The 14626-nt window shown below is 43.5% G+C and overlaps 1 protein-coding gene across 1 annotated transcript; it reads right to left on the bottom strand.

The window, feature by feature from the left end:
- Window positions 1-4: 4 nt before the first annotated feature.
- LOC129383144 (uncharacterized) lies at window positions 5-9740 on the bottom strand. The gene is made up of 4 exons (XM_072286787.1): window positions 9567-9740; window positions 5669-5727; window positions 2748-2837; window positions 5-260 (listed from the first exon to the last, which is right to left on the bottom strand). Exons 1-4 carry the CDS (start codon window positions 9628-9630, stop codon window positions 138-140), a joined length of 336 nt encoding a protein of 111 aa, XP_072142888.1. The 5' UTR covers window positions 9631-9740; the 3' UTR covers window positions 5-137.
- Window positions 9741-14626: the final 4886 nt, after the last annotated feature.

Here is a 14626-nt window from a genome sequence, read left to right as displayed (position 1 = left end):
GTGTAGTACGTGAATTTATTGATCAATATTGTCGGGTTGCATGTTCTTAAACAGGCACTTCTGTTTATCACTGACATGCGCACATGAATCCAGGGATTCTAATTTTCGCACTACTGCGCTTGCGTCAAGTTAGACTGTTAAGTGCTCACAGCTGCCGAAGTCGTGGTGCCTTCCGACTCATCTGGTGGGCAGGGGAGCGGGCGAGACAGCACGCACGTTCCATTTTTGCAAGCAGTCACTTCTCGTATGGCCGGAATATGCTGCAAATTGAAAAGAAATGAAAGAGTGAAAAAAATTCTTACATTTCAATCAATTTAGAGCAGGGAAATTTATTCCTATGAATTGTAGTAAATACTGCTTTTTCACTGTTGTTACAATGGAAACATTGAGATAAAAATAAATGCACCAATATGGAAAAAAATTTAATTCATAAATAGGCGGGGTGTTATAAAATACAAGATTGAGAGTATTGCGAGCAACCTAAAGCAGGAATTTATATCAAGCGCATCTGGCAACCAACATTCCGTGGAACAAATCTATGAAAACGTTAGACAAACGCTCCTTTGTACGTTTTAGCGTATTTAAACGAACCTCCCTAAATGGCAGTGGCATCATCATTAGTGACACGGCTGCATCTGCACCTCTTCCATAGGTTTGTGGCCGGCCTTCTAATTCTGCAATTAAATGTTTATAACTTTGAATAAATGATTTAAACTATAAGACAGCAACTGCGCGTATCTTTATTGGTACAGCTCGAAAAGAACAACGAAAATAAAACATTCGCCGTAGGGCTACTGCTTTAGGTTTGATGCCGCTAACGAGCACGCTTTTAAGAGTAACTAACATGATAAAGTTCAAAAATAATGGCGCAATCTATCTAAAAGAATATCGATATGTTTCGACAATTTCGCATCACCAGAGCGCTGGTAGGGAAGCCAGCGTGAGGTCGAACGTCTTCGCGCAGTATCGCATCTCTACTATCTACATCATAGCTGAGGTTTTTTAGCACACGAAAAGGGACGAGAGACAGTGGCAAGACACGGACACAGCGCTAACTTCCAACAATTGTTACCATAATCTCAGTTATGGAATACCAACAGGCCCTAACCTATGCTCTTTCAAGCTACATCCTAGAACGGGGTTCTGTTGGCGCAATCACGACAATTTCTAACTTCACGTCTGCTCTTATTCTTTCTATATTTGATCAATAGCACACGCGATAAAGTGAACACGGCGTAATCTTTCCGAGACATACACTCTCACTCTCTGCCATCTGACGCCTAAATAATCGCACGCTCTTGTGCTCCTCTTCATCGTGAACAAGATACGCCTAAATTTTGGTTTCTTTCAACCTTACGCGAGCGCTCGTTTTATTTTAATCATACACCATCCTTGCCTAACCATTGAGTAGTCGAACGTTGATTTACACGAAAAAATGCATGATGTCTGACGTCCAAAGCATCGCATGTCACTTTTGCCTTATTGACAAACGAAAATGGGCTTCATAATAAAGCAACTAATCATTAATAAAATCGCCCTCAACGCTACGTGAAAGCAGTGAGACCCATGTCGTAGTTTATCCAAATAACTATGTTTCCCCACCATATTGTATGGTATAAGGTCATCTTGTGACATTGCTTATTCTCAAGCTATGTGCTATCTAGTATGCACTATGATTATGTTACATAATCACTGGAAATACGGCTTGTACGATTGTGACTGAGAAATATTTTCATATATCTTTCACAAAGAAATCAAACGACATCGTTGTGTCCATCCTTTGATCACGCAGTGACCAATGTGCATGGTGAATTCTAGTTTTGCATAATATAAAAAAAAGTCAACTTAAATATCTGAAAGACTTCTATTCACGTGCAAATATATTTTCTAACGACGCAAAAAAAATCCTGTCATGATTATGTTCAACGGCCGGGGGATTTAGGTACGGGAAAAACGAAACGCATCAACAGTACTAAATGAAGCCAGCGCTGCCGTAATCGTGTGCCTCGCCCTGCTCCTGCGCTTTTAGCATGTCTACTTGTGTTTTTTCGTAGTGTGGGGCAATTTCCGCTCTTGTTGCTTCGAATATATGGCAACATTTGATTCCGATATATTATGATGGCTAGGTAGCGAACGGATGCGCAGTACGTTTATTGTCTACATGGCTATGATATACGGCTATTTTGATCTTTATAGGGACACAAAGAATTGGCGAAGTTGAGGGATAAGATATAGTATGCTGAGAACGTTACAATGCAGTCTGGATACATAACCTGAAGGTAAGGGAAAGCAACAAGAACGCAAAACATTCTTCCAATAATTTTTCTCTATTGCATTGGCATATACATTTATTAGTGCAGGGCAAGTAGGAGCTTATGATGAACAATGTAGTTCACATTATAGAGTTTACGGTATCGCAAGCAGTACCCAAACGCTGTGGAACGCCAAATTCCGGGCTTGCAAATGACCCAAAGCGAGCTCAAAACAGCACGAAAGGTCCACAACGGAGTTGGCCTCCCACGACGCTTCGGTGCAGCTTAGCTTCGGTGCGTCGCCTAGTTACTTTATACTTTATAACTTTATAATATTGCCGATTAGCAAGAACACCGAGCATTGTACACGTGCGTCCTAATAACAGCGTCGCTGTAGTTAGCTCAGGACTGAAGTGGATGCAATCACGCAGTCAATGCTGCACAGAGAGATTTCCCCAACACGCATCATCTTCGAGTAATGGGCTGTGAACTTACCCCACAAGGGATACGGTCCGGTTCATCTTCAAAGCGAGAGGGATCGTCCTTGCACCTGTACGTGCAGGTCAGCCTGTACGATGCCTGTGACTGCACGTATCAGAAAAAAAAAAGAAATGAACGTCGACTGCAAAATATTTTTGGGCAACATTTGCTATTCAGCACATTTGTTACGAATTCATAGCTATATTGGTTCTTAATAAATGCTGAAATTTACAACTACAATCTTTGTTACGTCGTTCGCTCCGTGGTCAAGTGTGCGAACCGATATAGTAAAACAAAAAACAGAGAAAACGTAGTCTTCTTTACTTGATTGCTGCTCTTGGGCGCCTCGGCGTAACCGAGCGAACGAGCTCCGCGAAGAGCGAAAGCGAACGCGAAGCGCAGTGGGAGATGAAAGAAAAAAGGTGATGGCGCAGGAGGAGAGTGCAGTGGAATCATCAGCCTCAAACCCCGGAGGAGCGGAGGCGAGACTGCCTGCGCATGCGCAAAGTGGCGAGCAGCCTAGGGATCAGCAAATGCATGGGTAATGTCATCTCCGCTACCGAGGATGGGAGGGGGATGGGAAGTGGAAGCGTAGACTTTCATTGGCGCTAGTGTCTACGGGAGCTGCAACGGGAGCGGTTGAGTCAGCGTGGGAATTATGACAAGTGCACAGATTTGCCTAAGCTTGTTCCTTCTCTCTTCAAATGGCTTCGTGACTTTATAAGCTCATCGTTTTCTACTATATACTGCGTAATAATAAATAGGCATCATAAAACTGTCCGAGATCAGAACTCGAACACAACAATTTTAGCACAGAGGCTCGATATTGCTACCATTACGCCACGGAACCGTGCGTCGACATGACTTATAACGCACTTATGAATTTTTAGCATGCAACCTAGTGCCTTGAGACGCTTGGCACGTATAGATTAGACCACCTCGACAAGCTGAACTGTGGGAAATAGCAGGAATTGTGCGTGTTCACAGCGTCTTCCCGACTTAGAAAAGCATACATTGCCCTGAAGTTTACGAAAATGAAGGCATACAAAGCATAATAAACGAATCCACAAGAACATCTGAATCCACAAGCACCGAATCAGATAAATCCATTAAAAAAATTAGGGGGTTTTACGTGCCAAAACCACTTTCTGATTATGAGGCACGCCGTAGTGGGGGAGTCCGGAAATTTCGACCACCTGGGGTTCTTTAACGCGCACCTAAATCTAAGTACACGGGTGTTTTCCCATTTCGCCCCCATCGAAATGCGGCCACCGTGGCTGGGATTCGATCCCGCGACCTCGTGCTCAGCAGCCTAACACCATAGCCACTGAGCAACCACGGCGGGTCAGATAAACCCATGTAGTTCCCATAATTCCCCTGTAGGCTCAATGATTGCAGCGCCGGAGTTACCACTAGTATATTATGGGAGAATCTATGGGGGCGGGGGTCTGTGTGGTGGGGAGGGCTGCGCTCATCGGTGTCGTCAGATGCTGAGGTCAGTCCGTGGTACCAACGTGTGTAACGGGCATCACGGTTCCTGCAAGGGGCGATGGCGAGCGGTTACGCGTAAGGCTGGATGTGACGCTCCCTTGGGTGTTATCGCCGCTAACACCTGTGGTACGATATTCCCGCGAGGAAAGGCCGCTCTCGCTATTGGTGGAACAAAAGCGTAGGAAGAAAAACTTATTGCCTCGCAAGACAGGCCGGGCGGCGACGATGGTTACGATATGGTGCAAGAGTAGCGCGCGTCGTCGGTATGGAAACAAAGCGCTGCGTTAGCTGAGGTCTATCTGCAGCGGCTGCTCTGAATCGCACCCACGCTTCGCGCCCGCGCTCACTCTCGCGATATCCCGATTAGCGGGGTAGGCGCACCCCCCTTCACTCGGTATGTAACGTGCCGCATGCGACAGATGGTCCGCACCACCCAATATATCGCAAATAGAATCACGTTTAGAGCTGCGCTCAAATTTCGCAGTATGAAGTGTTGTAATCTTCGCTGAATTTATTCTTATTTTTGTGCACATAAACACACGTGTAGCCTGGTTGTTGTCTCGTCTTTAATTTGGTATTTTCCTTTACGGTAACTCCATATAGTGAAGAATTATCCTTTAAGAGGAAGTTTCTGCTCGGGCCCAACCCCGACACGGCATATTCGAATACATATAAAACGGAAAAACATTTTTCTCAGGTAACTCCTCGACCGATTTTCATGACATTTGTTGCATTCCAGAGAAAATCTTAAATTCTAGTGACTGGTGCAAGCGGAATTTCGATTGATGTCATGAATTTATTAAAAAAAGATTTTGAAATATTCGACTGTATGAAAAAAGAAATAGGCGCACGAAGTTTACAAATTCATAGCTCGGCGTCAAGAACATATAACGCGGTTCTCTAAACGGCATCCATTAGATCATTCGAAGAGGACAAATTCGATATGTTATTTTACATGTTACATGAATTGATTACGTTGGGTACAAGGCTTCTGCAAAAACTGTATTTCCATATTACTAAATTTTTCTTAATTTTCATTTGTAACAAATAAATTTTGTCCGCTATGGATGCACTGTTAGATGCAATTCACAGAATTGTATTATCATTTTTCGTTTTTGTGTTACAGAGCTGTAAACTTGATAGTTTCGTCCTTAGAAAATTTTCATTTTTTGCCACTTTTATTTAAAAATGATGACCTGACTCTAAAATTCGAAACCAACAGTCACTAAATTTTAAGTTTTTCTTTTAATTGCAATAAACCGCGTCAAATTCGGTGCAGATGTTGCTGAGAAAAACGAATTTTCTTTTTAAATGTATTTAGATAGCAGCACCCGAGCTAAAGCTTCTCCTAATGAGAGGAGGTATCATATATGCCATCTACATTTTAAGCTGGTTAACTTCAAGCTTTATGTGATCCTTTTTTTTTTCGGGCAGGGAAACTTTACCGGTGGCAACGGAGCAAGCCTTTCACATTTGTCGTGTCCGGTCTGTTCCGTGGCTTGATCTGCGAAAGAGAAAAAAGAGGTGCTTTATTTAAACCCCTGTGGGTATTATTTTTGTTATTGAATTAAATATTTGGAGATGTTGGCGCCTTTTTGGCGACACCGGCAACTGCTTGTTACTTAGCAAATGAAACAAATGTGTGCGAAACGGTAGAATAATGTCACCAAATATGGCACTTAGTAAAACACGATATGAATAAAAAAATGTCGGCGACCTGAATCTTTCACTTAGGTTTCTATTAGTGGCACTCGCACCTCGGTGTTGGTGTTCTCTAGGTTAAACGAGTAAATGGCTTTCTCCTCGCACGATATGAGGGCGATTGTGGGCGAGGAGGAAGTGCAGCGCGTGCCAACTGGTGGGGCCTGACCCTCTAGTGAGCGGCGCAAGACCCGCACCTTACGCGCCCTCTCCGGTGCTGACGTCAGACCATGTGACGAGGGCGCCCGTGCAGCTGTTGCGAGCAAGTGAGCGAGCGAGCCAGCAGGTCAGCGCCGGCAGAGGGGAAGCGAGAGAGGAGGGAGTGACGTCACATCCATTCTGCTTGGCAGATGTTTAGTCTATACCATGGTTCTGTGCAAAGCAACTGATTTGCAGTTTGTGCTGGTTAAATATCAAATTCGGTGCTGCAGTACTTTTTTTATATTTTTAGTGGCTAGACCATCGAGTGACACTCTTATTTCTTGCGCAGCACTTCTGTTTCACCTCGTCATACGAATGGGAATGAAATCTAAAATAGATCAGAAAATAAGAAACAATGTACAGTACAAAATTCATGGGTTTCCTTATAAATGGAATATCACCACATAGCTTTAGTTGCACGCTGAGTTATTGAAATGTCTGGAAAAATTAGAATTAGCTAGGAATCACTGATCGCCGCACATCAAAGCACAGAAGCACATAATTTAGAGACCTGCCTCGTGAACACGACTATTTCAAAATTTCTTGAAGCCCGGAAGTAGATAGCGGCAGTAATGCCATCATTAATGACGCCAGGCACAAGGAGGGGGCATATTTAACCGGCTAATTAATGGAAAGCAGTTGCCTGCCACAGATTCACCATCTGCCTAGTAGAGCGGATGTGACGTCACTTGCTCCTCTCTTGCTTCCGTTCGCCCTGCGCTTGCCCGCTCGATCGCTAACTCGCTGGCGCGTAACAGCTGCGCACGTCCGCTCGTTACATGCTCTGGCGTCAGCACCGGAGAGGGAGCGTAAGGCGGGCTTCGTGCGCCTCTCGCCCGCGTATTGCGTCAGGAAAAATACGCTCGCTCGCTTAACCTACAGAACACAAATGCCAAGGTGCCAGTTCCATTAGGAGACACCTAAGTCAAAGAGTACGGTCGCCTACCATTTTTGCTAACTTATTTTCAATTTCGCCCCCGGTCGTCTCAGGAGGTGAACCGGAAGTGCTGCGTAAGAAACTAGAGTGTCACTCGATGCTTGTGCCACTAAAATCTGTACAGTCCAACAGCTGGTACATGCATCGCAAACTTTTCTGCATGGGTTCAGTGCACATTCGCATACATACACTCATATATCTTATAAATCCAAAACATAGAACACAAGTAATTATACTGCAAAGTACAGTCTACAAGTAATTATACGTAGCGTAAAAATCACTACATCCACATAAATAAATTTTCAACTCAGAACTATTGTGTCCTACATTTTGCTTATTAGGATAAACTGAAATTTACAATTTCCCCAAAATGGTAGGTGTCCTCGAAAATATTTTTCAAAGCAAGAAGTGCTCTTTTCTGAAGGGTCGCTGTTTGCCATGCACCATATATCTTTTTTATAGTAAATGGTCTTCTATATAAAGCTAATAAATTTGCTTGTAATTTCCTTCTTTGTGAATCAAATTTAGTGCACTCGAGGAGGAGATGATGCACATCTTCGTCTTCATTGCCACAAGAAGACTGTGAAGTAGATTCATCTTTCATCAGGTATAAAAATATCGCATAAATGCAGTACCAAGCCGCAGGCGCGCACAAATGTTTCGAATCTCCTCTTTTCGCCCAGATTTGGCAGAATTTATAGGTTTGTGCATTAGTCTATAAAGTATAACTCCAATTTTTTTATTGCTGATCAAAGCAGGTAGTTTCGCTGAGACGACAGGATATTTGCCTCAAGAGCAGGCGGACTTCATTGCGCAGAAGAAGAAGATTGATTGTCGTTGCGTTATCGTGCGTGCAACTCGCAGCTGCGTGCACTGCAGTGTGACCAGGAATACTGCAGTGCCTGAGAAGCCAATGAAGTACTATTACCTTATTCAGTGCACTTGATTTTGTGTGCTCTTTGAGCGTCAGATACAATAGCAACGTTTCAAAGAATTCTTCTTATTGCTTTCAAGTGAGAGCGGCTTGCAAATCGCTCAAAATATAATAATTATATAAACACTGGCATATTTTTATATTTTTGCACCACTTGCGTCGGCCACCTTGTATATTGATGAGGTTCTACAGTAGCGCGTTTGCAAGAAATTTCAACGCGAACACTTGCTGTTTTAGTAACGTAGTTTTTTTATGTTTATATTTTATATTTGCTTTTCGGAAAAAGCATGAAAGAAAATGCATTTGAATAACATCGGTTATCACAATATAGCTTGCAGCGAATGAATGCGAACGGGTGTTATATAAACAGGATTTCTTAAATGTTTGATATCAATTTGGTATTGACATAACTCAGTTCCACTTCAGAGCACTTGTAACGTGAAAAATAACGCAAGAAGAAGTTAGCTAAATTGTTGAAATTTCTTGCTTTGCACGGCTTGTCGTTAGGGCAGTTTCCACCTGATTTGGCGCCCGAACAGAACACGCGGAGTATCTATATGTTCCAGCTTCACTTTGGCATTCGGTTACATTCAATAAACGCCTTAAATGAGCAATGACCACCTCGCTAAGGGATAGGAGAACTGGCCGGCATAAGGATACTTCTAATTGGGCGCATGGCAAATTTTCTACCATATTCACTACTATTCCCATAGTTAATGAAATTACAGTGACGATGACATGCCAGAAAGCGATGGCTGAATAATATATGTGTGATACATTGGTGTCTTATTATACTACAAAATTTGTGACAATATCTTTGTTCCATGTGACATAGGGTAGCCGGTACCACATAAAGGCGTTAACCTCAGCTATGACATCATGTCAATAAAATAATATACGACTCTATCGCTTTGATGTTTACTTGAAAAGTTGGGAAAACTCATAAAAATTAAAGAAAAAGAAGAGAATCTGAGAGGACAACGTACACAAATGAACTCTTCGCGCATTCATGTAGACAGCTTTAGGTTTTTAATACCTAAGCAAAGCACACTCTCCACTCTGTTTATTGTTCCTTTTGAGGAGGCATTTCTCGTTTCATATATTTTGCCTCTTCTTATGTGTGTATCGGATTCCCAAGGAGAAGTATATCTGAAATTTCGGCGGAAACATCCCATTCGTGCAAGAATTGTACGGATCAATTCCTTTGAGAACAACTACATGAAAAATACGGTTGAAATTTATTTTAAATTAATAAGTGCGTACAAATGGAACTCTTATTCTTTTGTTTGTAGCAAAAGCTTTGCCTGAACGTCGTTATAACTGTGACTAAAATACTGGCTTGTCAGTTTGGACTACTGCTTCCTGTATATGGCTACGATAATTCGGAGAAGGTCCAGTAGGAAATGTTCATTCGCGGACTTTTCCGTGGGCTAGTGGACCCTCGGCACACCGTGGGTTAGTGTCTATTCCTCGTTGCTCTTAAAGAGAAAATGCGCTCATGAAATTCAAGATGAGTAAAGTACTAGCACTACAGAGAAGAAATATAGCGCCTAATAAGAAATAGACATACCTTCAGAAGAAACAAGGGCTGCGCATGCCGCAATGACTAGGATTGTCACTACAACAAATCTCATCTTTGGCGTAGCCTCGTCCAATCTTCTGGAAGTACTGAATGAACGAACTGCCGTTCTCCTCAATTTATATAAATAAAGAGGTTCACGTTATTGACGCGACTGGGAGCGCTATTTCATCAAGCAATCTTGACGTATTTCCGTTTGGATCAGCTGCCTAACCGGTGTTCCTGCCTTTTCTGTTGGTAGGAAACAGCTTATGATAATGGCCATTTTTTTCAATTGCGCGATGTCTATGATGTATTAAGAGGGAGTTGGAGACAGCAGGAATCGATAGCGCATACTGTACGTAGTTGTCGAGTGTCACTTATCGTAGCCATTTCCCGTCACATTTTTCCAATACAGTCTTATCCATCGCAGATGAGCTGAAGGCCTACTGTCGGTACTACAACCCAAGATCGCAATCACATGATTACGTAAGTGTCGCGTCAGCAATGTTTTCAGCACCCTCTTTTTCCTGTTGCATCTTCCATATTTGTTATCGTCAGCGTACTTTTACTGGCTTCCTGCTCCTTCTGCAAAAACACCTTGCGCCATAGTGAGAACGTGTATGGAAAAGGCAACTTTTCATGTTGATGAGAGCACTCAAAGGCAGCAATAACGCAGTAGATGCATGTTGAAAATCTGTTCGGGAATGGCCGTGTCATGTTTGACTGCGTAGCAAGCACCTTTTCCTTATGATGCGTAGTTTGCAAACGCCATCATATTCCGAATACTCCTTCGACACGTGCTTGAACCATACAAAACGAATTCGACTACTACTTTTGCAAACAGTGAAATACCAAACATTAAAGCAACCTTTAACAAATCATGCTATTGTACCTGCCAGCTCCACCTTTAGAAAATTACTTTTATATTTTACAATTTGTCGTTGTATTAGTATTTACTAGGCTCAGTTTCAATTTTTAAGAAAACGTTGTGTTTCTGGGGAAGAAATCTGATAAATGCGAGCAGACCGCCTGAAAAAAAAGGTTATCGAATTTTTTATTGGTGTTACGCATGAGATATTGCCAGCTCTTCCACTGCCGTGTGTTCCCCAAACAGTCATTTTTTAAATGAGTAAAGCATGATTATGTCAGGTAATATTGTATGTGTCGAGTACAATGCACTTTTCGAAAACATGGTTGAAAAACAGCACATAAAGAAATAGTAACTGAGCGGCACGTGCTGCAGTTTATACACTTCGATGCAATTGAATTCTGTATTACACGGAAAGCAAATATATATTTAAATAAATTATGAATAATTACAAAATATAAGAGAACGCGTCTCTCTATGACTCTCGACGGTAATGCGATCAGTTTCTGAGCAATAGGAGCAAAAGCTTCCTGATTCGCCGTCAGGTCAGTGGTAGTCCTCGAGATCAGTGCTCGTGCTTGACGTGTACCGCATAAATACACGTTGTTGCTCCATTGCATAAAAAATTACAGCAGAAGCATTCTTAACATGACTGTACAAGGTAATGAGATCTGCATTCGAGTGATGTAGCAACACGCCGTATTCCTGAAATCACTTCATTGAAAATCTGTAATTGTTAATGTCACATCCACCAGTATCGTACCACTTTGCTACGAAATTTACTTGCCATGGTCGAACATGAAATTTGTGGCATGATGAGTCTATGACGTCTACGTAGTTATGAACACGGAATAATGAAGGAGTGCTGTTGATGGAGAGACAAAAGAAGTATGATGATGATGGCATGACGATAACAAAGTGGCAGCCACGACCAATAAGATGTCTCGATCAAGAGCACCTACCTAGTGTCCCCAGCGTTTACAGAACATCAACCACTAAGCCGGCGTAGAAGGCGTGTCAAGACGGCATGACGAGAGTTAGATCATGAAGCTAGAATGATGATGGAACGACCACGAAGGCATGACATAAGCGAGCACATACCGAGTGCCCGAAGCTGGTAGGCAATTTTGGTCACTGGGTCGGCGCTAATACTATTAGTTCCCGGTTTTTGCATATTTCTTCTTTATGTCTGTTGCTTTTTGGATGGTTTCTTTTTTTACCAATTGAGACTTTTTCATAGTCCCCATAGTTAGATTATCCGTGCATTTTGCGGATCTACCCGAGGAATATCAGTGAGCCTTTGTGGCAGTTTGCATATAGGCAAGTTCATTGAGCTGCTGATAGGACGGATCCTTGCGGGATTCGGTTGCTAAGTTGCTATGTGCTCGCAGATTTTTGTTCCACAGTTAGTCGTCATCACGTTATCGAGTATGAGCTTGTGCACCACGTTATGAAAAGCGCCTCTCAGATCCAGGACTACAACAGCTTGCATTGTCAGCATGGCTAGTGGGTCCAGTAGCTCTTTCTGTAGTAGCTGTAGCTGTAGTAGAACGCTTGGCCTAGATAGGTTCCATGTAAAGCCAAACATCGTATGTGTGAAGGCTCAAGTGCTCTGGAGGTTTGCTGGTAATATATTGAGCCCTCAGTGTTCATAGAGTCCTTCCAGGCAAGACATCAGGGAGCTTTTTCTTATTGTGCTGAGACTCAGTGATTTGACAGGCTTCAGTATTAATTGAATTTCTGTGTGGTTACATTGCTTGACGATGGCACATCTGCCCCAACTGCAGTTTAGGCATAGTTTCAAAGTTTCTATCGAAGATTCATGCAGATTTCTAAGTAGTCGGTTTAGGATTCAGTCTCTGCTTGGAGCCGTGTTGCGAGTCAATCCGTGCATGACTTTGCTTAGCTTTCTATTGATATTTCCTGACAGACCGGAGGGCACTCCGCACCGGCTCATTTAATAGGTACGGCCGACGAACTGTAGGCCGGGATGTCTATGTTCCCTTCAGTTCTATAAATGGTTGTGCGCACTCTTATACTTGTGTACTACCTTCTGAAGAGTTTGTTGTGATACTAGCTTGATTGTTGTCAGATCTCATAGATTTTCCAGCAGCACCCACATCTTTGCTGTGCTTAGGGTTCCTCGTATCCTGTTGTATGTCAGTCTAAATTTGCGTTTGGTGAGATCGTCTGCATATGCTGCCACTTCTTCCATCAGCATGAAATTCTCATGTTCAACTTGATGTGCTTTTGTTTGCTCATCCAATTGCGTCTCAGTTGCGTCATCAATTGCGTCATCAAGTTGCAAGCCGCGTCTGGCATCCCCCATGTGTATTCGCCTGGAGTCAATGGCTGGTATTTGATGGGTCTAGTGTGCCTTTATAGGTCCTTTTGCAGCGTTGGGACGCACTGTTCTATGCCGTGTATCTACACTGCGTTTCGATTGTGTCTGCTAAGACGTTTCGATAAGCCTCCCAGTCCGTGATCGATGGCTGTTCATTGAAAGGTCTTCTAACACTGCTCGCTGAGTACCGTTGTAGCTATCTTATCGTCGTCAGTACCTTGAGCGCCGTCTAAGTTTTCCTAGTGGGCTAGTGACATATGATAGGTTAGGGGGAAATTCGGGCAGGTATTCCTAGATACGCTGTTCCTCTGCCTCGTGGGGTATGAGGGGTCGGAGAGAACCCTGAATGTGTTGGTTGATAGAGCCGAGTAACTTCATGCCAGTTGGTTGCAACTTGGGATTTCCCCCATGCCCAATATGGTACAATAACATGCTTGATAATGGCAATCCGGCCCTTTGCGCTTCTGAGGGCCTAATTGGGAAGCGGATCAAATCTGTCGTGCTGCGCCTCGTGCGAGCTGCACATATTTAGCATGAATGTGCTTAGCATAACTCTTGGTACAGACAGGATATTGGTGGGGATTGTTTAATTTGCTGCTAGCGAAGGATCGCACTATTCGACTTATCACTTAGGGTCATACTTATAAAAGGGGCAAGCTGACGCCGAGCTGGTTGCCGTATTTACCATTTCGTGTGACGGTTTCATGTATAATTCATGTGGGCTCCTCTTTCCTGCAGTGCGAGCACGTTTGGTGGTGCGTGTATGTTGCACGTATTGTCTAAGTGCCTTGCAGTTACAGCTGCTTCTGCAATGGGGATATCTGCATTTGCACCGAACATGTTAGGTAGCCGTTCATGCTCTGCATGAAGTATTCTGCTCTGCAATTTTTTTTCCAAACCATCAATTCGGGTATCTATCCTACGTAATCATTCCTCCGATTCCCTAACGTTTTCCTAGAATATATTTTCTACCTTATTATGGTCTGCACAAAGCTTTGCAATTCTGGAAGCAAGGTATTGAGATGTTGTTCTGTGAGCTGCTACTACCTTTGTTGGGGACCACCTTAGTAGATCGACTTGTGCAGGGGCTTGGGAGGTAAGAAGAAGCCGCACCGCGTAAATCACCTGTTTGGTCGCATCTTGCCGCAGCACCCCTGGCCGACTGTTCCCTCCTTCAAATCCAGGCGCGCCGAGTCCATCCCCTTTGGTTCCTCTTCTTTTTCTTCGACCTCTATCCGCCCTCTAAAGTTGGTCTTCGAGTTGGAGCACTCTCTTTTGAGCGTCCCCGATCTGGATTCCGGTCGTCTGTCCCTCCTCTCTTGTTTTATTCTTCAGGGTAGGGTGATGTTCTTTTTACTGCCGCAATAATTTGTTCGACGGTCACAATTGGCTCCTCGCGATACTACGACACAGGCATTGTGACGTCTGCGGATATTCTTCAAGTTGCTCCTCAAAGTGGTGCCGGCGTGCTCAAAACAGACATTACCTTCGGCAGTGTTTCCGCTGGCACGGAATGTATAATTTCGCCCGTCAGCATGGTCGTGCTTGCACGGTGCGCCAACAGCGCATATTCTTAACTCATTCCTCCTGGTCTTAACTCTGTTCTTCAGGCAAAATCTTAACTCCGTCCCCTGCCCGGTTCGCCTCTGTAATTGTGGCAATATTGAACCCTATACGGATCGCTTCCCCGAAGCTCCTCGGGTAAGTGATGGATAATTGTAGGTGTCGATCAGTTTATTCGCAACGCCGAGACCGCAGCACTTAGAGCCGCCACCAAGCAACAATTCTCATTTTTCATTTTGCAGAATTTTGTTCGTGGATATGATGCACTACGTTAAACTCTCAGCGACAGATGTC

The sequence above is a fragment of the Dermacentor andersoni genome, chromosome 3 (genome assembly GCF_023375885.2).
Source record: "Dermacentor andersoni chromosome 3, qqDerAnde1_hic_scaffold, whole genome shotgun sequence".
NCBI classification, from domain to species: Eukaryota; Metazoa; Arthropoda; class Arachnida; order Ixodida; family Ixodidae; genus Dermacentor; species Dermacentor andersoni.
The sequence above is the reverse complement of the archived record's forward strand: the minus strand, read 5'-3'. Positions and strand labels throughout refer to the sequence as shown.